The following is a 24,613-nucleotide window of genomic DNA, read 5'->3' as shown; positions in this document are numbered from 1 at the left end:
AACATTTATGGTAACGGTCTGTTGAGGAGCACAGATAAAATATAAATATTGTGGTGTTCTCTCCGTGGTCGAAATTAGGAGAAGGTAAATGCCACTCTTACTTTGGTGCATTTTTGTGTAAGGTCAAACTGAAAAAGGGTGATTTTGCTCTTTCAGCTCAGTCAGATTTGAAGACTTTGGGGCTGCACCGTTTGAGAATTCAAACTGCCTGATTTCGTTTGTTGCGAAGGGCATCCGCTGTACAGTACTGTTGCATGAACTTAATCAGCAGGACTGGTACTGGGCTGGACTGGAGTGATGTTATTATATCCCACACATACATTCCTCTTATATTTTGAAAACAAGTGTCTATTCTCGCGCAATGATAGTCCTCCAAGCTAAAAGACGCCTGCTTTACAAACAAGGCATTTATATTGCTTTATTCTATGTAGTATTCTGTTAATAGTGCTTGGTCACTTGTCCTTATTTATTTATTTAAGACTGCAGTGGTGTGCGCCTGAAGAATTGTGGTCTGTCCATGATTGCCAATTTCGAGACTTACTGCGGTCCCAAGTGATGACTATCATTGCAAAATCCATTTTGCTCCGTTTTGAATGTGGAACTTAGCACACAATACAGACAAGTAGACAGTCCTGGGACGGCACGCACTGTATTCCCTAAATACCGTAAGGAAACAGTCAAATAATGGTAACAGCATCAGAAATAAAATGCGTTAAAACTCTTGAAAACGTGTTTGTGTAAGGGCTCTCTGCCGTTGAGCTTTGGATGAGAAAAGGTGAGGTTTTGTGTGTAAAGTAAACAGCCACGTTGCGGGCAGTGTTTATAGAGGTAAATATGACCGCTTTTTTCAGTGTGCCGCTCCAGTTTCCTCGGCAATTCAGTTTTCAAAGAAATCACTTCACTTAGCCAGCTACCAGGCCTACTCCATCAATCATGAGACGACCACAAGCAGAGACGAGCAGACTGTGAATATCAGTCTGAAATGTCAACCCACCACAAACCAGTTTGATGCTGAGATGCCACGCTGCACGCAAACTCTTTCTCGCAGTGTAAGCAGCACTTAGCCCCTACCGTGCCACGTATTAGCCCCTCTTTCATGCTTTTTAAGAGAGTTCGAGCTATTGTTATCCAATCATAATTGCACTCACCAGGCTTGCAGTAGAATGGATCTAACAGAACGTGGGATACCGATTCAGGTCATCGAATTTAGAAATGAAAAAATGAAATGTCCTTTATGCATCCGCTAATCTGGCCCGGAATCAGACCAAACTGCACCAAGTAAGCTAGCATCTGCTATCTTCCAAACGAGTGTAGTGCAGAAATAGTAGACGTCCGGCTGTGGCCTGCCGTCTAGTCCACGTTTAGTATTCATAAGTAGTTCGTGAGTAGTAAATACAAGCAATATGATCAGCCGATTTTTATTTGCATACCTAACTATGCTTCAAATACACGAACAGTTTAAAAAACATCTCTAGTCGACGAAGCACTAATGATCTCAAAGCGCAAAATCTTAACGGATGCTCTACATCCATTCTTCCTCATACATTTTGGCATTTGTTAGCGTTATGTCAAGGATTCCGCTCTCTGAAGCTCTGATGTTGGATAGAATTGAACTTTCACTCTTGCTATAACCTGCACTTTTCAGTCGGCTATGGTTTGTCACGTGCAAGCCCGGTCAATCTCATGGGTGCACTCTTTTCGCGATGTTCGGGTATCCAATTGTCGCGTTGTTGATCCAACACCACCAAACCTCAACCTACCATCAACTTACCTGGATATCATGGCCGCTGAAACTACATTTTCCGATATACTGAAAGAAGTGGAGGTGGATTTTAACAAGATGAATTCAATTTCAAAGTATTTTGGCCTGGTCACAGTGGATGATGTGGTAAACCACATGACACAGGTGAGTGAGCATGTGGGATGAAGAGATGCTACCTCTCTGTCCGATCGTTTTGATTTCAGGCAGACGCAGCATTATTTGTGACATTTGAGGCAATATTTCAAGAAACCAATTGGGAGAAGAAGAACGTGAATATCCTTGTTAAGAGTGAAGATTACAACGGAGAAAGCCAAGTGAGTCTCCGAACATCTTTAGCTTTATCGCTGCCCAATCAGCCAATAACATGCGATAAGCCCGGCTGTATTCTAATCCAGCGTATATGTCAGTGACAGTTAGAGCTTGTCTCTAGTTTGGGGAAGAAGTAAACGCAGTCATGTGGTCCGGCCAGTTGCAGAATGACGGGTGTGTTATAATTTTTTCGAGTCAACTGTAGGATTTGTACAATATGGAACACTGGTATGATCTGTTAGAAATAGTCCATTCCGGGAAGAGAATTAGGAGGTGGTATTGACCACTTCGGCAGTTCTTCTGATAAACAAGTGCCTCTAGATTCGACTAGTAATTTTTCAACTGTTTTGCATCTAAAAATATACCTTTTTCAACTGAAAACTATTTAAGTCTCCTACTATGGGCACCAATTACAAGACACTGTTTACGGACAGCGTAACAGATATTTCGCAAAACTTGTTTATGCTAGCAAAATTTGAGTGGGACACTTAACTGCTTGATATCGTTTGAAAGCCATAAAATTTGTTTTGTTCGATTGCTTCGATATTTCGCCTGGTTTCAGATTTTCCCTTCAATATGGGACGCTTTCAAATAAGCATAATTTTGTCCACGAACTCCCAGAGGGAGCCAAGCTGACTGTCATGCCCTGATTAGTGAAACACAGTGCAACAAGTGGTGGACAATTTTTGCCCAATAGTCGCCGGTGCTATGTCAGCATCTTAAATGTTATACATTCACTCACCGGACGACTTCGAAAACGCCTCTTCCTTTCTGCGAGCGAAGAATTTTAACCTTTCAACAAAAGTTGGTGAAAGAAAGTCAGTAAACTGTTCTTCCAACTTCCTGATACAACGAATCACTAATTACGTAAGGTTATTCAAACTGATTACTTCTTTTTAAATTCGGGAGCATCAGGTTGTGTTAGTTAAAACGAAAAGACTTACTATGAGAGGACTAGGAACGGAGTATTTAGCCGGCCTTTTTATCCCAGTCAGGCAAGATTTGCCTTCAATCGAATTTTGTGTAACCAACTACTGCTGAGTTTATGTAACTGGACACTTTGTTTTATTCAAAAAGTATCCTTGAAATTCATGGAGCTTTATGTGGATCTCTAACACAACCGTCATGAGAGAGATTTCGACAAATACACTCAATGGCAAACAAATTAGGATTTTCGGCGGACTCACCTGAAACCCAGCTGAATCTCTCTTATCTGATGATTTCAAGCAACAATGTGCTGAACCAGGCCGCCTCATGTTTCAATTGGTACAGTATTCGAGATATCGCGATACATGTGTAGATGTAATACACTACTCATAAGGTTGCTGAAAATTCTTCGATAGCCCACGATCGGTTCCGCATTTCTTGGAACTTATCAGGTAGGCGCATTCCACGGGTTTTCTTCAACCTTATGATCTACTTAAACCCAAACTTGAATGATTTCGCCAAATATACTCATTTGCAAACAAATGTGATTTTTTTGGGAGACTCAGCTGAAACCCAGCTGAATCTCTCGTTTATCATGTTTTGAGAGAGGTTCCGTGGATTGAAAAAAAACATATTACGAGAGACTCGCCGTTTTTGTGGTTGTTCCCGGTGGTTTTGGTAACCATGTTTTGAAAGTAAATGCAGGGCAAATCCTAAGATTGCACGTGACGTCTTTATGCTTGGATGATAAAGAAGAGTGTCTGCTGCCTGAACAAATACACTTGAATTATAATTATGAAGCAAATATTTGTTTTCTGCACATAGGTTATTTAGATTAGTGGACAGACTAAATTTTCCAATTTTCCCATTATCACAGAACTTTGTATCATGTAACGTATCGGTGAGGATGGCAGCACATGAAGAAACACACGAAGTACGCATTTCCGGATGTATTGCGACAAGAATACTGGATCTTCAAAGTAGAACGGAAACCCCGATCAAACGAGAAGAAGCTGATGTCGACTCAGTCAGAGAAGAAGCGATAAAAATTCTGAATAAGCAGTCTTCTACAGCTGTTACGTTTCACGTCCACTTGTCAGAGGTTTTGAGTCGTCAGGTAAGACACAGTTATTAGTAGGACAGATAATTTTATTTTGTAGAAATTCTTTGGAGATCGCGTATCGATCAAACTTTACCTTTCTTGGAGATCGCACACCAAAGGATCTCTGAAAATACAGCATTCCCCCGAGGTAGTTTCGTCGCAGCTTTCAAGTTCGTTTTCAAGATCATTTTCGTTACAAATACCGAATAGTAGGTGGTGTGGCCGGCTCACTATCGAGCTGAAAAATCACGCGTCCGAGAGGCTCAAAACGATTATCATTCAGACTCCTTCGTGTGTGTTGAGAGTGAGCTTTTATCAAGTTAGAGCATAATAAACTACAAACTGGAAATGTTGCCCTCACCGAATATAAGTGCCTCCTATTCTTAGGTCCAACTGATGTGATGCGTTCCACACATGTTAGCTGCAGTCATATATTGAATGTACTTTATCAGTGTTCAATTTAAACGCGCGGCGGAATAAAGTACGTTCTGAACTATCCTGCGGTTTGGAGCGCATTTTATCTTGTTTCATTCTTTAGCTGCTTGCATTTGACCACCACCAAACAGCCACTTTCTGTAGGAGAGCAGTCATGTAGTTGGCCGTTCTAGCACAAGATATTTATAGCGTATAAGTTTAATTAGATATTTTTGCACACTTGAGTGTTAATTCTGTCGTCTGCTCTTCTCCCTCGTATTTTCCCACATTGCTTGAGCTGCAAACAGTCAGTTATAGTATGCCGAGTGACATACTGGATCAGAACATTCCCAAAGGAGAAAAAAACACTGGATATCGAAGACTGCCGTATTTTCGATCACATAAAGCAAGACGGCTACCGTAGAAATATGAACCAAGAGGAGTTCCGAAAATTCATTGTGGATCCGTTGTCATATCGATTTTTGCGTCTGATTAACGGCACAATAAATGCGACGGATTCCTTGAAAATTGATGATATTTATGCAAGAGAATATATTGGAGGCGGTCTATTTGAATCGGCCAGAGGCGTTTCTTCGGTTTTAAATGAAACATTTGAATTTTACGCAAATTTGGTCTCCCAGTCTGTACATGAGACATGCGCAAACTTTTCATCGAACAACCATCTCCAAGGAAGTTGTCACCCTTCCCAGGTAAGCTTGTTTCTTTCGTGTTGAACATGAATGTTCGCATGCCAGTATAAAATTCGAGATTTTTCGCGGATGTATTTGTACCTGGGAAGAGAATAGACCAGAACTTGTTTGTGCTTCTGTGAAGCATTTTATCTATCCTAAAACTGACTGATTCTTCTTGGCTTTGACTTGCCTTTGTCACAGTCAAAAGTTTCTCAGTCCGTTCGTTTCTCTTTGTCAAAGTTGTCTTCTAGTTTCATGTTCATTGAATTCGGAGCTGTTTGCTACACCAAAGCTGGGTGAGCGCAGCGTGTACCAAAGTTTCTAGTAGGTGGTCCCACAAATTATTAAACCCCTGTAATAATAACAAAAAAAACGGTCGTTCATTACAGTTGGCTCTCTTATTCAACTTTTAGATGATCCCAGATTACTCAAGAATTTCATAGTGCTTCAGTTATACCCATGAGTTTCGTTATAGTTCCATCTATACAAACAACACATAAATGTACATAGATAGAAGTAGCGGCTTCCTTAGTTGCCAGAACTTGGCACTCTTGTCATCTTTCTGTTCATCATCTAAGAGAAGCGTGGTTAATCACCAGGATGCTGACAAGTCGAGATGCTGCTTTTGTGCGTACCTTCTGAGGAGTGATGGCGGCATTCGTAACTTATGGCAATTGATGAAAAATTGATAGTTGGCTAGATTTTTTGTTCCCCAGCATGCACATCGATATACTCAGTTACAGGCGGTTAAATTCACATAAAATCGGAGGAGTAAACAACTTTACCTCCTAATGTCTGTTCCCATTCCAACTGATAATGAATGTGTGATCCAATGCCTTGAGGCAATCACAGGCCACTGTTTGTGTTTCTTATTCGGTCGGATATCTTCTCTGTTTTCCTACGTCTTTGCCGGCTTATGAGTTATTTATCACATTGACGTGTACCGTCGGGTTCATTACATTTAATTGCTCCTTGTCTTCGCATCGATGCTCATTTACACCAGTAACTCATACCCAAATGCATTTACCGCCCAAAACATAAACGGTGGAAAGTGTATTCCGCTTCGCTTTGGTTGGACCTGGACTAACTGCCAAAGGTTAACCGGTACCGGTCAGTTCCCTTGATCACATACTTTGGTGTTTCTCTTGTCCGTTGTTATCAATCCATTCTGTTGGAAACTTTCAATGAAGAGACGTACGTTGTGCCCGGACCATGAACCTATAGGAAAAACTACTAATCAGCTCTGCTGAAGACAACAGACTGAGCGTCTTCAACGATCGCCAGCACAAGGGAGTGACCTAATCCTTGAAGCTCACCGGTTCAGAACTTTCAGATAAAATTGATTGAAAATTCGCACTAACTTGGCCTGATCTTAGAAACAGTTCACACGTTTAGTGGGTCTAATCACAGCACAATAGATCTAGCATTCAGTAGCTTGGTTTTACTTACGAAACGAAATGCATGTTGGGAATCCGTAGAGATTCTGATGCCACCTTCAAACTATAAGTTGTTCGAAATGGAGAAAAATTCATGTGAATATATTTTTGGTGAAGGCATCGGACCATTGGACCATCTTTATTGAGGTGATATCTCCAAAGGTATTGATTTTTTCCCTATTCCACTCCTTTTATGGGAGCAAAACCCCACGAAAACTTTCTGGTTCTCCACACAGCCCGTGGCATCACATGAAAATACGCTGTGCCTCAAACCCAGACTTGTCAGCTGAATGCCAGCACAAATAGTCCTTCTTGCACACATTTTACTAACGAGGTGATTATTTCAGCGCCGTGATTTCTGAGTAGTTACGACTAGAATTATCAATAACCCAGTTTTCTGTATACATACAGAACCATTCGATGTAAAATTCAGCAGCTGAAAAGCTAGTTGAATACAACAGGGCACTGGGCCAGGATTAAGTGGCACAAATTGGACCGATACCTCAGATTATCTGAGATAATCATTGTCAGCACGGCTAACCATTTGAACGGTACCACTAATGACTGAAAAAATACTTTTACAACTTTACCATTTTGTGGTCCATTACACGGCCTAGTTCCTGAAATTCCTATCAACGATTTGTTGTGCGGAAGGCCAGTTTATACATAATCATTCATTTGCATTTGAATAACGGTATCCTGACTTAATCGTTAGGGTGCACTCTAATAAATTCCGGGGATTTAACTTTGATTTAGAGCTAATTGACTCGAAGTTGTCGTCAAGGTACTGGTGTTTGGAAGTGTTCAAATCCAACTGATCAAATACTTAAAATCGGTAGATGCAAATAATCGATGTCTCTATCGCAATGTCATAATAATGGTCACATCACTAATATGACAGAAAAAAATAGTTCTTCCCATTTCTTCTCGAAGAGTTTCGGTCGACTACAGTGTAATGTTACATTACAAATATGTGGATTTTGGAAAGTCAGTACACGCGCTTCAGTAGGCTTGATCTCATCACACAAATAAATGTACATTGATCCATTCGCTTTCTATTCGTTTAACCATGTGCTTGTTTGAGAGATCGACTCGCCCACGTATCTGTATTGATATGGGCGACTGTGGTTCTGTTTTGTTATCTTCAAAGCGGTTGAATATTTGATTCATGGCAACGCTGCCTGATCACTACTACCGGATGAACTGCGGCGTCAAACTGCATGGTCTAACGTTCTGAGAAACAGTCGAGTGTGCATTGTCCGATCAGTCCAAAACTGCTGACGCATTCTCCCGACCAGTGAAGCTGCACAATCAACCAACTCTAGAAACTAGCGCATTCCTATTAGGAGTATGGTTTCCAAATTCCTAATCTAATGAGAACAATGTTTTTGAACTGAGCGCACTTGATGTCTTGGCGACTCAGTTTGTATATTTAATTTTGATCAGGGCTATTTTGTTGCCAGGATTCGGAACGTTAGTCTCATCGTTCATATCTGTCTATCCTATACTTTTCTAGAACTTTTACCAGTGCCACTGCAAGGTCACGAATCAGCCGTGGTTGTTTTGGTTTAAGGAACTGGAAGTCGTAGATTGCGTCCGTATTTCCAAACAGCCAATGAAAACTGTCAAAGAAGGGCCCGCTATCCCACTGAATCTGACGCTGGTGCGGAATAGTCGTTATGAGTCGGAATTAAGCAGTTTACGTCAGCATCTTCTTTCAACGGATAAACTTATCTATGGGGACCTTGAAATTCGAAGGGATGAACAATCTGTAGGTTCATACAATATTTCATCATTGTTCTCCTCTAGTTTGCAGCTGGAAAACGTCGAACCATCTCAATTGAGTTTCGACCTGCTCACTGCAATAGCAGTTTGAGCCAGGCAGAATGCAACTTCTGGCGTCACTCGGTAAGTATCTATCGCTGGATATAGAATATAATGAGCCGGGTTCGCACACCCGGTATATTGTCATCAATTAAATGTCGATGACGTAAAGCCGAATTAAAAAAGTGGCACCAATGAGAAGAAGGAGCGTCATTTTGCGCAGTCCGAGGTAATGTGATCTACTCCTATTAGCTAGTACTGCAAATCTTTTGAGCCGATTAGCGTGTCATTATGCAGTATATCGGCGATGGAGCATCCTGAAACTATGGTAGAGAATTATTCTATTAACTATTAACAATCCAAGTAAGGCAACATATTCTTGCACGCTGCTGGCATAAGTTTCTGGACTTTACCCAAGTTTGAATGTGATTCTTCACAAATAAAAACCAACTTGGAGTCATAACTGACACCTTATTTTACATGCTTTGTGTGCTGCCTTTATGTTCGGTCATCTGAACGAAATTTACTTCAAGGGAATAGTGGGATAAGAGCATCGCGGCTGCAAACACCAACAATAGTCAAAAGAGACCAGATCAAAAAAACAATTAGACTCTCACACGGCCGCTTGCAATTGGTGTATCATATTGAAGCATAATTCGCCCGTTGTACACTATCCAAAAATTTTAACTTTGGAGGACTCTTTTGAGGTAATGTCCGCTGACGAGATAGGTTCGGGAAAACTCATTTTATCATTTATAGTGTACCTGCATCTGTAGGGCAAAATTTATCAACAGTGACAAGTCCTAGAAATGGTGGTAGAAAGGATGGCTTTGTTAGGAAAGTTTTGCAAACAAAGCCCTGTATCTGAAAAATATAACTTCAGGTCTATTTTGGCTGACAAAAAATGGTCAAAAAGCATGGTTTTGGATTCTGATGCAATAAACCGGTGAGAATTTTATAGAAAACGTCAGGCGTTGCATAATGAGCTCTGCATTTTGGTTGTATCTAATACGATTCATGTAGGAATTGCATAACAAGGCTTTTTTGGAAAATAATCTAGTTACAATTTCGACAGTTATCCATCGAAATGGGTAGTTCAAATGATAACACCGGTGAACATTAGATAACACAATCTATCTTGTGTGACGATTAGTTCATTAAACACAAAAACTTAGAGGATCACGGTTATCTGTGATCACACGCTGTATCCGGATATCTAAATCTTGAACAATGCAAAACTGGGGTCCACGTTCCTCACAGCTTTTAATTCTCAACTATGAGCAATCGGTGAACTACTAATACGGTTACAATAGTCATTTCAATAAAAATAGCGGCTTTGGTTTTTGCAACCTCAACGTTGATTGCTAGTTAGTGATAGGGTTTTGGAAAAATCCGGTACGGCTTCCCTCCTCAAAGTAATTGTTCATTAGGCAGCCAGAATTGTGAATATTTTCACCACGGCACATGATAATAATCCCACTTTGTCATTTAAAGACCCTTTTACTATTTGTTCCTAGACATTCAGACCACGAACATCCCCCATAACATAAACTTCGACTCATTTTATGTGTACTTCCCTTGATGGAGACACGCTTGATTACATTGAAAAGCAGGGCGTTTTGAAACGAAGGATGGCTCACCAGTTTAGGGAGGATGCGAATCTCGGTTTAGTATCGTCCTCACTCCAGTTACTATACATATTATATATTTAACGTGGTTGACTGATGCAAAATCCACCAGATCGCCAAGGCAGCTAAGCCAGGAACGCACTTTCTACCAACTGCAATAGCATGGCGAGGCCGTGCAGAGCCCACACGGCAATTAGTCGAAACTATGGTAGCAGAATATCTCTGTCCCACCTTGACGCATGCAGCTCAAGCCCGTAGGAGATGCGTACATTCCTTCCATCGAAGCAGCAGGGCACGCATACCCGACTAGTGGCTGGAGAGCTACACCACTTTGACGAAATCCTCACTGAAACTTCCTGCAACCTCACCTCAAAGAGGGTCCGTTTGTGAGGCCGGTTCAACATGTCCCCTTTTGGGATGAGGCCCCAAATCAAGACAATTTCTGTTGTCGTGTGATAAACGAAAGAACCTAGATTCAAATATCCAACTTTTATATATTTGGTGAAATAACATGATATATACCAATATTTAATACATTTTTCTCTCTTTTCGGTCCCGTTGGAAAAGAGCACTGACCAGTAAACAAGAAATGCTCAATGTGAAGTTGTTTCTTTGGATCACAACAACTAAAGCATGTACCCCGCGACTACCGGTATTCCTTAAAGCAGTATATTTTTACTTATCATCTACTGGTTCAATTTCCTTTGAACTGTCCAAGTGGACGTCCACCAATTTTGTTAACTGTCAAAATGCTGTAATTGGGCCTCGGGAGGATTTGTGGGCGATTAAATTTTATGGGAGATTTGAACAGTTAGACGCATCCTGTAAAAAATCATCAATGGAATGGGTGCACAAACTGAAACTTACGTTGGATACGAGATTAAGTACCCTCAGTAGTGAACCAGTAGGTAGTTCTGTGGTTTCGCTAATTACAGACCAAATTTTAATGCTCAACTCGAAAATCTCGAGTAGACTGAGATTATGTTACATCTCTTTTGCGCCATCTTTCCAACGGAACCAACCACTCCTCTTTCTTTTTGGCGTCGGGATCATTATGTTGATTCTGATGTTGTCCAGCTGACCAGATTATTTATTCACAAGGCTGAGCCTTAGTCAGGTGAGTGAGCTGACGCTAAATTAACACCCTTCCCCACAAGCTACTTCTGTCAGTCAAATGGGACAGTGTTTTCTCACACACTTATTTGGTTTCAACAGACAAATAAACAATCGGATTCCGGATCAATCCCTAGGTTATACTATTCTTTAGCTGAACGTACTGAAAAAAGCCGTTTTCAGCATATTCGAGGTATCGAAGTTTATTTTCTTGACAGAACACTATTTATAAACTTGATGATCTCTCTTCCGCAGCCAACGACCTGTGCCTTACACGGAAAATTAAGCTGGAATTTAGATGGGTTATCCATTAAAACAAATTATTGTGCAACTGAGTGTGGATCAATTGCAACTTAGGTTCAAGTAGTTGAAAAACCTGGTTTAAACACTGTGACTGTGCCTTACCTAATGAGTTACAAGAAGGACGTCAGCACTCTTAGACTGTGATAGAGTTTCAGTAACCTAATGCGTAGAGTTCCCTCAAGAGCAGACCTTGGTTTTCATTGTGATTTCAATTGGAGTTGGCGGAAAACTCATAAAGCGTCCACTCGGTTACATACATTTTTTTCGACCAGTAAATTCAGCTACCTCAAGTGTCGTCAGGAGTAGATGGTTTCACTTGGCACTGATGGTTGTTTGTAAAATTTCATAGAAATTTGTAGTAATACCTCAGTCAAGCTCAATTGAGACGTGAGCACTTTTGTGTGAATTTAGTGCTGTAAAGCACTTCGTACTGTACGCTGAAGAATTCCTATTGGGAAAAGCAGAACTAGCCAAGGAATAACAGACTTTTAATGTTTTCTGCACACTGGGCTCCAGTTCATCGCCAGTAATCCGTACAAAACCATCAAAATGCAATGGACGGCACTTCGGTTGATCAACCATAAACATCTTATCACCTGTTTAGTTAGTGCATTTATGTACTTCAGCAGGGAAATTTTGCCTCCCATGTATACTCAGTAAGTTCAACTATCCTGATTCATGTAGATCAACAAGTTCGGCGGCTCCATAAATTAACTGGCTTTGAGACACTAAATGTTAGCTTATTATGAATGGATCATTTGTGATTCAGTACCGACCTTGAGAAAGCTGTTTAGGGCAAGAACTAACCGACTGGACGGTTTGTGACTCAAACTGCTGGGCAGTATCTCGGCCCTTATGCTTCCTTCAGGTAGTGTCGCAGCTAGGCAACGGGAGGCTGGGTAATTTATTTATTTATTTTTGTCATCACGACATAGCCTTGGTACTCACGGTGCATATGCCTACAGCTTTTAACTGGTAGTCACTGATATGAGTATTTTTAAGCTCACTCGTAACCTTTTACCGTACCGTAGTTCTAGCCTTTCGTGGCCTCGCAACTACCCTTATGGCAGCTGTTGTAAGATACGATCCAAACTCAGGCACTTGATTTGGTACCACTAGTACTGTGAATCAAGATACTTTAGATTCCAGAAATATTTGCCTCCTATTTTACATGGGTATTTGTAATCCAGTGTCACTAGCGGCTCTACATATTCTGCTTTGGATGACAAAGATGAAGCTAGTCGGGAATTCGATAGGGATGCTGATTCCATGCCTTGTAAGTGTATGGAAAACACGATGGTGCTATAAATGACGGTTCTGTTGTTAAGATGCACACGGAGGATTTTTCCACACACGCGACGCCAGCCATTTGCGAGTTCAGATCTTTTCCAGTTGTTTGATCAGTGTTAGTGGGATAACAGAGTCTCAGAAAAATGCTATGCCACCATCATTTACCACTAAGTGAGGTAAATTTTGGTGTTCCGATTGAATGTCTGAACAAACGATGTTTGCATTTGTGCCATTTGTGCCAAATCCCAAACTGGAACTCTAGAAGGTATACTTCTTAGCACAATGCGCCAGAGTACAATCCTCGGGCACAAGTGACGGTGGCGCACTAAAACCATGTGGCATTCGATTGGGTTGGCAGGAACGGGTAGCCGTGCAGGAAATGGCTCTCAATTTCGAAACATGTCCATGACAAATACAACTATATATAAACTGGGATGCGTGATTCCCTGACGAATACATGTTTTATTTTGGTTTCACAATTCAAACGTCATGAGTTGCTTAACAAGTTAGATCTAAAGCTCCTTCCCGGAATGAAAAGATTTGGCAAAGCCAGTGACTACATCTAGACGGCCCAAATTCCCAAGAAGAATAAAAAATGGTTATCCATTCGCCAAGTCAAGAACCATTATTAAAATCTATGGATAAAAAGCACAAGTGCCTGTCTCGTTTATTTAGTGTTTCTAGTGTTTGTTTAATCAAGTTGAGTAGATCAATCGAATTCTGTCCACACTCTACCCTAGTCTCCTTCTCGTTATTGCGGTGGTTGCTCAAGGAGCTGGGACATTTGGTTGCAAACGTTTTATCATCAGTTGAGACGACATTAGTAGTGCTTTCAGGTCGGAAGAGGTTGGTTACCTTACTTCCGAAACAATTTCTGTCCAGATTATTTTATTAGAAGTTGCCGCATACATGGTAAATAACTTTCTAACGAACCCAACAGCTCGTGTAGTTCTTAGGGGCATTCTGTTTTCTACACTGCTTATAAATATAGAACCTCCTTCTTTTGACTAACCACATGCATTTAGTAGAATTCTCTTGAAAGACGCCCCTCATATGTTTTTGGATCAAAAATGTAGATTTGTCCAGCTATTTGGGATGTCCTGTCTCTTATGAGTATGAGCGGACCGTGAAATATCTAATGTAAGCATGTACTGCGTACAGGATATTTTCAAAAGATAATGGTTATTTTACCTGTTTTACGATTCATTTTAAGGTATTTGATTTCTGAAATCCAGTTGAGCAGAATCACTCTGCATTTCTGCCCTGTTTTTGAGTAATACACAGAGGTACCTTTGCTAATCCTACTTTGTTTCGTGGAAGCTCTTCGCTGAGTCTGAGAAGCACTCATATCTGTATAGCATTTTTATTGACTATATTCTACTGCCTTTGCGTTTTTCAACCACATATTAATCCGACACCGGGTGCGCTAGTGGAGATTCGGGGGACAACTCTAGCTCGAACATGCACTAACCGTGGTGAGAAACAAAATGTTATAATAGCGGACAATCACCTTGCAACTAGAATGTGTCTTCTGCAGTTTGTTTCAGTGTATGCAAACATCTAGTGCTTTCATTCTTGTAGTATATGCCTGCTTTCGTAACGGTAAAGGTCTCTTGTATATTAGATAGGACTTTGTTTGCTTGTTTGGAATCAGGTAGATTTATCTTTACTTGCCAAACAAATTTCCAGCATTTCGTCGAGTGCACATTGGTCGATATTTATGCGGATTTCGATGGCAAACTATCAACACATTTGATTCCGAAAAACTGCCGAAAGGTGCTTAACCAATCTGATTCCACCGTCAAACAACTGCTGCATTCTCAAAGTTGGAAAATGGACAAAGGAAATGGTCTGCCTTCGACTGAAACAAACGAGTCGGAGTTATCGATTGGCATAGTATATAGCGTGGCAAGGGTTGAAAATGTCTCAACTCAGGTTTGTTCAAACGTGAGATGGTAGACTAATCATTTTAGTATGAAGATGGACGTCTGGTTACCTTCAACGCCATACTGCAGGTGGAAACTTGCAAGACCTCTCTACCGCTGCGAAACGATACCCATTGTTCTGATTGGTTACCCCAAGTAAGTTTGTTTTCGTGTTTGACACCTTTACCGGTCACTGATTTTGACGGATTGGCTGAAAGTTTATCTTTCTAATCAAGCTGACTTAATCACTGTAGATAGGTAGAATTCTCATGGTATTGCTGGAGTATTGGTTAGAAATTCCTGGGACAGAGAGGTTTCCTCACGAGCGATGAGTAAAAATCTTTTTCAGTGGGTGTGCTTGCCAGGAGCCCAAGCGATCTTTTTGTTCCTAATGTCCAATTTATATTAGAAACTGGCTCTTTTCAGACACCGTTTGTTCCAATATCGGCCTATCTCGGTCACAAGTGACCTGTATATGGGACAACCATCGGGTGCAAGTAAATTGCTGGGTAAACAATTAAAAACTAGTTGAAAGTGGCTCATGCTAACTCATTCCCGTGCTTATTCAAGGATTCAACTACAGAACGGAAGAATAACGGGGTGGACACCATACTCATATGGTAGGGAGGCTGATCAGAAAGGGTGACTGCCAACACGGAAACCTTTTCGGCACGTTAGTGTCACATGACTCCTGTTGGGGCGTTATAGTCATTCCTCAGTTTAAACATGATTGCACCGTTATAAATTTGCAAAACTGTTACCAAGCGGTAAGCTCTTGAGTTGAGCTGGAGACCAGTGATGTGACATAACTAAGTCGCTTAATTTCAATGAACGGCATCCGCTGAACTTCTTCAAGTCAACCGACAGTAGGAACCGAGTGAGAATTGTTTCTCTCTGGCAGGGGTTGCGGAACCAAAATAAACTCACTGGCGACATTTGATAATTTTTCGCCAACACAGATGTGCATACGGATGACGAATTTATGAAGGTAGCCACAGTGTCAATGTTCGTTTCCGCTTGTGGAGCGCAATGGATGACAGAATATCGGATCACCTTTAAAAAAAGGACTTGCAGTTGTTAATGGTGTACGATTAATTTCAGACTGATCGAGGTGCACCATTTCGAGTACAACTGATAATCCAGAAAAGTTGCCGTCAGTGATCTCAACTTCGAACTACCACATTGACCTGATGGTCACGTCTAAATACTGTATTAATCCCGATTGCTACATTGCCGAAAGCCAAGTTTTTCAAAGTTTCGACGACGTAAGCGAGGTAATTGTAGTCAGTCAAACGAAAAAACACTTGGTGCAACACCACGACATATAGCTATACGAGTCGGTCTGGAGGTAAAATTGTACTATCCATTAAGATGAAGGTGTAAAAAAAACGGCCAATTTTATCCAGATGACGACAGCTCCGGTGATGTTCTCCCATGAAGAAGGACGGGATAGAAAATTTCTATCTTGCCAAAAATCCGGTCGCTCAAAAATTGACAGTGAACGCCCATAAGATATCCATTGTGGTCAAAATACAATAAAAACGCCGTAGGAACCCGAAACTGCTTCAAACGCGTCTATCATCTATCTATCACATCACCAAGATCGTGGCAACTGCGTATATTACTGTATGCCGAGTGGGTCATACTGTTCAGTTATCGTCTTTAGGTTGGGTTTCTTAAGAAAACCCAGAGACTTTGTGGATAAGACTTAGTTAAAAGTCTCAAGGAGACTACGCCATATTAACTCTAGTTATTCGCCTAGGAAACTGGGAAGAATCATTTGCCCGCACATTTTTTCTTCATCTATGTCCCTCTCCAGTCTCTACTGATGCCTGGATCAAACGTGGCTGGATCATTTGGTTTCCAGTAATCTGAAGTATGCGCCACACCTTTCTCACTGCCAATTAACAGTAAATAAAACAACCTTTTATTTATTCAACGAGGTCTTTTCTTCACAGGAGCTTTTAACGTCCACACACGAGGCTGTATATTCTATTAAAATTGATGTAGTCTGTGACTTCGAGGTACGCACACAAGGTTGAAGCTTAGTCATTTCTCTTGAAGCATCCAGTACAAACCCAACTGTTTCATACTTTATTCTGCGTATGTCTGGTGTCACAAATGATTCATGGAATTCACGGCATTTCGGTTGTGTTCAGCTTCACAGCTGAGAGTGCTATGCTGGAATGGAATATAGCCAACATCGACCCTGTCCTATTCGGTTATATAGCCTATTCAAACTCAACAAAACTGGAGACAAAAGTTGGTATTTTTTGGGGATGTCGGCTTATACACCAACAGACGTGTTTGAAAGCTGAAAAGGATGCTTTCTACTGAGATCTTCGGAATTAATTTGTCAGTTATGAAGCAACAAACTCATCATCCTTGCCCAGGCTGACTGTCTGGACTCTTTGAAATAACATCAATTTTCAGTTGACGCTCGATGCACAGACTACATACAACGACACCCTCAGCTGTGTGCTGACATTCAACTGTTTGTAGAAAGCACGAATTAAAAAAAAAGTTTTCGCCATGTAACCTGGCGTCCGTCAGGTGGAAAACAATCGTGATCTCAATTGAGTACATAGCTTGATTTCAATCACAACATACTGTAAGGACATCTGATATGTCGCTTTCCTCCAGACACTCGGAGGTCAACAAGAAGCATGTCGATACGTCATTGTCGGAAAAGTACCATTGCTCAGTAGCATCGGTCTTAGCTAGCTCAATTATTCTGCCAGAATTGAGGACTGTTAGCCTGACTTTTCAACAAGATGTTCATTGAAAATCGTCGCAAGGTATCGCTTGTCATGGGCGATTCTAGGAAATCCAGACCTAGGGCAGTGAATACGACGGTGCATGCAAACCAAACCCCAAATTGTGAAGAATCTAGATAAAGAGGGGAAACGTTGATGGACAGTGAAAGCTTAGGAGATGAAGATGGTCTTACCACTGGAAAACGTCGTATCTCATGCTGCCTGATTCAATATAGTGGCCAGAGGAAGGCAACCATCAGTAGAAGGATAAGTGAAGAAGATAGCTTGGCATTCCTTCCACATGAAGGCCGGTTGGAATGATGGGATGAGCAACTTACGAATTTGCGAATGCTTGAGAATCCTCGATTACGTACCTGACTGAAATTATTGGTGCTTGGTGGAGTGGAGAAGGTGCTTTTTAGGCTAATCCTTCGCAGGTTGACAGAACACACATACAGAGAAAGGACCCTGGAAACCAATCTGGATTCCGTTCTAAAAGAGAATGCTTTGATCACTTGTTCGGTTCCCGACAGTGCGTGAAACAGCGGCACTGTTTTAAGTAACGACCAGTGGTTATCTCTCTCGACATGAAAGCTGGCTTTGATTCTATTGGTCGTCGGGCGCTATTTTTCCGGGAGGAGTTCGAACAACTGAAAACAAATAGCTGACTTTTAACAAGTGGTAATGTTCTTGAGAAATTTTTACATTGACTAAACCATTAATTCCACTTAAGAATACTCTTGTTCATGGTAGTTTCATTGTCTTCGCTTCATGGATGGTACTGCCCGAAGCTCTACATTTATGCAGAATTCCCAGTCCATAGGTTACAGTAACCAAGTACATTCATGAGGTGTTTGGAACGATAAATCTACCTAGAAAGTGGTCCCAAATGACAAATTGGGTTTTATCTTTTGTCTATGACAAATATACCTTGCAGAGCTTTTTGGCTAGCAAGTTGAAATCAGTAATTGCCCAATAAAATAAATGGGTCTTTGTTGAGTTGACCGCAGCAAAGAATGGTGGACAACTTGAATTGCAGAGTTTTCAGTTCTCCAGAAGTAAAAATTATGCTAGAGTTAGTTCACGGATGTTTTGCATCAACCTGTTTATAGATTTTTACTCCCATCGCGTGATCACTAAGTGGCTACATGTTTCACAGCTTCCGTTTGAGCTGTTCGGGAGAACCGATGGACACTATACCAAACAGGCATTCTTCTGAATTGCACATTACTGTCTATTTTATAAATGAAACATATAGTGGTTTTTAAGGGTCAGCTTTACTATCCTAATTATTTTTCTGTTTCCTGAAAACGTGCATGCTTATTTTCTCTAATTTTAGGGTCAATTCGTATGCAAAGGTCAGATTTTTGAAGGCCTGCAAGTCAACAGCAAATTGGAAACAAAACTGTTTGATTGCTATCTGGATAACCCCCTGACGACCACAGCGGTTAGTTTCTCGCCCGTCGTGGGCTTTACCTGATAACCCCATTCTCTTATTTACTTTGTTTTATTGGTTCTATTGAGCACTTCATTTACCGGTTGCAATGAAATCTATTTCAGTTGAAAGTGTTGGTTTGAAGTGTGCGTCACAAAATGCAGAAAGCAGTTTAGATTTCATAAAATGAATTTCGAGACATTCTCCATATTACTTAGTAGTTCCATTTTGAAATACGAGGAGTGCGCGGCGATAAATTCTGATTCACTCACAACAGTTCTCCGCGTTGCACCTTCATTGATGAAGAAGTGATAGAGCAGCGTTCAGCTATTCTACCTCGTCTCAATGTTGGAATCGTTCAGTGCGGTATCCGTCAGACCTCATAAACGATTGTTCCACTTCCAGTAGATGGCAACAATTCACACCGTTGGTTGTCTCTCACAGACAACAGGTCGGCTTTGTCCAAAACTCTCAGAGCGGAATCCCCAAGTTTTCTCCTAAACATTATTATCCTCGTGATCATCTTCATACCGAGAGTAAAAACAGGTAGTCATCTGCCGAACTGTTTGAACACCTTACACAAAGCTCTGTAGTGAAGATGAGGTTAAAAAGGGAATATGAAGGAGGTCTATTCCTGAAGAGCTAGAAAAATTGGATGGATTTCACATCCAAACTCTAGTTGGTCAGTCGGCACAGAATCGATGGGCATCGAGCGAAAATCGTATACTTTAAAACCCTAACTCAACTACAGAGTGGATAGCTTTAGCGTCATCCTGGAACGGCGTACAACTCTCAGAATCAAAAGCTCACGGTTTCTGCCTGAATTTTTCAATTTCTTGCATCTGCCAATCTTCGGGAGTGTTTATCCTTTTCAGCGTGGCCTATCACCTTACAGCAGACGAAATTTCTGCCTGTATATCATGTCTCTACTCCAAATTACATGTTGAATAATGGCACCGGTGACACCGTTGTTCTGTTGCTGCCACTTAGCCGGTGGTAATCACCCCCGGTTTGGTTTTATAACAAAGCCCATCGGAATTAGTCATAGACGGCTGCCGAGCTTGAGACTTAACTGATTCACACAATAGCAATTTAGAAGACGGTCTGTGCAGCCGGTGACACTGGGGCAAACATTTCCTAACTGTTGATTCCAGAAAGTTGAACAATTCTTATGGGCATCACAACACAGATTGAATGGAAATGACCTCATCTCTCCAAACCTTCTTTGAGAGGTGATCTTCATAAATAGCCAAGCTCTCCAAGCCCAGCAGTTCTTTCGTGGACTAACATACCCCATTTCAAATGTTATTAATGAAGTAATTTATTGCACTATTTTTTGCGTCTAATCTTGACAAACTTATATTTGTCTTCCTGGTTGATGAAACATCAGCAAACTTTAATTTCAGAGCCTCCCTACAACAAGCTTCACAACTCTTTCTGCAACACCATATCAACGAAGTGAAGGTACTGAGGAGACAATATATTGACAATGCACTTTTCACAACAATCAATCCAAATCAATGAATGTTATATTTATCCTGCAGGTGACTGATATGAACCCAATTTTCCTGCTTACCTGATTTTAAACTAATTTTACTAATCAACTAAATATAATTGATCTGTTTAGTTTCTGGTTTTAATTTATGAAGGAATGGCACAGTGAACCAGGCACGCAAAATGTGGGAAGTGATATCAACAGCTGAGGGATGTTGATCCGTAATCCAAGTTTCTCACAAGTTGCAAGCACTTCGTCACCAAAAACAAGCGCACTGCCCTTTTGTTTCACACTGTCAACTACTTGTTCCCACGAGCTTCAGCGCGCTTTTCTTCCACAGTATTGGCTGCATCGCTTTTCTGTTGCTATCCGATGGCCACTACCCGAACGAAATCTCTAAGCTAACGAAAATCATACAGATTGTGACTTAGTCCAATATAGTCAAACTTTATTGGTTTCCTTGATGATTCATTAGTCTCAAATGAATGAAGAGTTTTGGAATGTCACAAACTACGTGCACGAGACTGTGGCCAACAGTCGCGTAAGGCAGGATTAGAGCAAAAACAGCCTAGAAATTTCCATATATCAGCCTTACTCTCTAACCTAATCATTTTCCGTTATTAATTTTGTGCAAACATTTCAATTCAGCTAACTGACCGGAACAGAACCATGTGTTTCGAGAAAATTCAGCCATCCCTCCTGCACCACACTGAAAGATCAAGTGTCCATGGTTTGGAAATTGTATACGGTAACATCTTTTATGCGGGAAGTCTCTGCAGGAAAGCCAATTCTGTAGACGGTATATACCAACATTTTTCGTTGGGCGTAAACTAAGATGTGATCCAAACAGCAGCCAATATCTTGATGGATTTCCTCTTAGTATTGAATGTTTCTAGTATCCAATACTTTAGCTGATACTGACTAAGTTGCCAGAGGATAAGTACACAGTTTGAACTTGTGAAACAAAGGTGAAGCATTTTCTTTTGCCTTCTGGTGTAACCGAGAATGCTGCTGAAGAGGGATTTGGAAGTACAGGCGTTCTAAAATAATGCAGTATTTATAAAGCAATGCCACAGGCACCAGTAATGAAAAAAATTCAAACAAGCTTTAGGGCCATATCTTCTATGCAAGAGGGGAAGAGTTCGATAAGTCACGGTAGTCTCCCTCGAAGATTAGGATCCAAGATTTCATTTGCAATTCATCCACAATTGTGCTTACTCACCATTAGGCAGCAGTATGTTACGAATCATTTCACAATGGGTCAGTGGACAAGAGAATCGTTATCAATTACTGTTCTGCGTTTGCTGTGTCATTGCTTTTAATATAAACTAATCAAACAATTTAAACACAAGTTTATTCTAGCTCCGAGTAAGCTTTTCCCGATGTTTTTCATTTTGCCAACATAGAATAATGAACAAACAGTAAAGTCAAACACAGTTGTAAGCAACATAGGATTTAGCCAAAATGAAAAGCCAAGAACTTTGCAAAATACACGTTGGCCAATGACTGCAATAAGGTGCCTAGTGTTGGACGCCTGGATGAAATTCGGGTTAGCGATTAGGTCGTTAGAATGTGGAACAAGTGTGTTGCCGTAAGTCGTATTGCTTGCAGTGGGAGTTGAGAGCTTACAAAAGCACAACTTTCGCCATTTTGGTAAGCTGGGAGCAGCTAAGAAATTTCACTTGAGATTCTGCCTGTAAATGAGTTGTATTTGTGCCGGATCATCAACAATGCGCACTCAGTGCGAGTCAGCTAGTTAGTGCACTAAGTTTGCTCTTACTGCTGATTAGCCGTTCGAACGCGAAAGTTCAACTGTTCAAACTAGTATCCGCGAGGTCATGGGTCTAAACATCCAAGAATTTCTTGAGCACTGTTTATGACCCCAAAACGAATGAGACAGCTGTGCAGTGCTTCCCAGCTTCTGAATGTATATCTGTTTTGGTTAAAAGATGAGATATCAGCTAAAAACTTTGATTTTTTGGCTGACTTTTTTATCGACGCTTTGGATTCATGTGTATTGCAAGCGGCTATCGATCGCTAATATGGTACTCAAAATTAGATAAGAACTTGCATAAGAGTATTGATGCAACAAGCATGTTCTTATGAGTTCAACGCGGCTGGAAAGAACCCTTAGATAAAAGCCGCACAAAAGTGTGCAATGTTTGGCTGAGCGTGTTAAAATCTTAGGCGAAACTCGACGAAATCCCTTCCGAGTGATTAAAAACTAAGGCTATTGCGATGATCCGACTATTAAATCAAAGCTTTAGACAGAAATCGTAGTGATTGGCAATGTTACTTAATGGAAATCTAGTTAAAACTTCTAGACACTTCGGTATACTGGAAAGAGAGTAGGGGCCCTGCTTTATGAGCGGGATATAAATATATCATGAATGGTAGGTAAACATTGTATGACAGACATTCGATGACTCCATCTTTGAAATAACTGCGTACTTGTTTTGGGTTGATATTATGAGTTCATTGCGTGAAAAAATGCCAGATAAGCTGTCGATCTGTAATGAAAAGGTGATTATGAGCATTTGCGGAATATGCTCTATTCAGCCCCGTAAATAATTAGATTGGAAAAAGCTTGTATGAAGTTCAAACCTACCGAGCAAGCGTTTGTAGTCTGGTTGAGACGTTAGTTCGGTCCCTGGCCAATTTCTTCAAAAAAGATTATTATAGAGTATCGTAGATACCAAACCATCGAGTACACAACGGATGTATCTGCTGGAAAGACTAAAAATATTATGCTAGACATCTGATTAACTTGTATGCCGCCATCTTGTTTCCTCGTCAAGGAACTGTTTCAAAATGCAAACTCGTGGTAAATGCAATAAATGAGCGTATATCAGCAGAAAATTCGGGAAAGCTAACTAAAAGTCGTAAACTATGCAAAATGGACGTGAGAGAGGCACATCATGCCAACAGCTTAACTATGTGAGGAATCAAAGAAACACGTCAGGGTAAAGCAGGTATTTATAAGACCATGCAGAGGGTGGATAGATCTTAAAATAAAGCAGCCGATTAGAAATCAGTTAGGACTCTCTGGGTAACTTCTGGAAAGCACCAAATTTATTACTAATAAGGCACTGAGTAAAAGATCTCTTGGTATTTCATTGCGCTTGGTGATATATTACGATGAATTGGCTGAATTGGCTGAAGTTACCTTTTATGAATTGTTCCGGACTGGCTTCGAGCTATTTTTTTGTGAAATATCAAGAGAAAACGCATCTTATTGAACAGGTTGGAGGATACGAACTGAAAGCGGACGTGCACGTTTCCTATGACATTCTGGCCATGCGATTAAAAAAGACTTAATTCTGAATGTAAAGAGTCGATTACAGTCACTCAGTGTTTTCACTTGTTCTTAGCCCTGTTGACTACATTTGCCGAAATTGCTAACTGAGGTGGTAAGGTTTGAGTACTGCAAATGCAGGATAGCGGCTCCAAAATGAATATTCAATAACGAGCTATTTACTTATCATCCGGAAACGGCCGCAGGGGGGCCTTCGATGTTCTACTTAGATCTTCTTTGGGTTTATGTTTTTGCGGTTACAGCGAACAGGTATAACCATTACTTTATCGAACACTTGATCAGTCAGCTTGATAAACGCCAGATGATTAGGCGATGGTCGAATTATCTTTGCTTCCAACGGGTCTACTTTGGTGATGTTTAATAAGCATATTGCATCTTCTGCTCGTTATTGATAAAAAAATGAACCGGTTTGCAGTATTCGCGTGTTCACCGTGGTTTTTAGTCCGAGGTTTGATTTGGGTTGATCCGCTCACCACCAAAGTCACAAACTAATCAACAACCCAATGAGTTGTGGGCACTTTTACTGAAAACTGGGGATTCCAATAAACTATCTGGTGCAACGACAAGAACCAGTAGTTCTAACGATCAGGAAACTCACTTCTGTTTCCATCTTATAGAGTCATTATGAAGGCGAAAGACTACTGAGTGAAAATAAGGGAAAAAAACATCAATCTCCCCTCAATATCAAGTCGTTTGAGTGAAAAACATGGGGAACACTGCAATCCACAAGATCCTCAAATGCTGGCTAAGGATAATGCAATGATAGACTTTTCAAAATATCGACCTCCAAGGGATTAAAAAGTTTCCTTGTTTCCTTCTAGGAAACCCTACATCCTAATTAAAAAATGTTTTGCGTCGATACCAGAAACGCCAAAATTTCAGGTGT

General features: G+C 40.8%; 1 protein-coding gene across 1 annotated transcript in view; it reads left to right on the top strand.

Annotated features, from left to right (window-relative positions):
• Positions 1–20,540, top strand: part of T265_05917 (hypothetical protein) — a gene marked incomplete at both ends in the record, with an annotated part of 46,598 nt that extends 26,058 nt beyond the window's left edge. The window contains 11 exons of the mRNA XM_009171052.1: positions 852–1,049; positions 1,646–1,906; positions 1,966–2,076; positions 3,876–4,115; positions 4,823–5,224; positions 8,159–8,413; positions 8,452–8,550; positions 14,490–14,735; positions 14,774–14,881; positions 18,821–18,928; positions 20,323–20,540. Coding sequence (XP_009169316.1) covers positions 852–1,049; positions 1,646–1,906; positions 1,966–2,076; positions 3,876–4,115; positions 4,823–5,224; positions 8,159–8,413; positions 8,452–8,550; positions 14,490–14,735; positions 14,774–14,881; positions 18,821–18,928; positions 20,323–20,403 — 2,109 coding nt within the window. The remainder of the gene's footprint in view (positions 1–851; positions 1,050–1,645; positions 1,907–1,965; positions 2,077–3,875; positions 4,116–4,822; positions 5,225–8,158; positions 8,414–8,451; positions 8,551–14,489; positions 14,736–14,773; positions 14,882–18,820; positions 18,929–20,322) is intronic.
• Positions 20,541–24,613: the final 4,073 nt, after the last annotated feature.

This window comes from Opisthorchis viverrini, assembly GCF_000715545.1.
Source record: "Opisthorchis viverrini unplaced genomic scaffold opera_v5_115, whole genome shotgun sequence".
NCBI classification, from domain to species: domain Eukaryota; kingdom Metazoa; phylum Platyhelminthes; class Trematoda; order Opisthorchiida; family Opisthorchiidae; genus Opisthorchis; species Opisthorchis viverrini.
The sequence above is the reverse complement of the archived record's forward strand: the minus strand, read 5'-3'. Positions and strand labels throughout refer to the sequence as shown.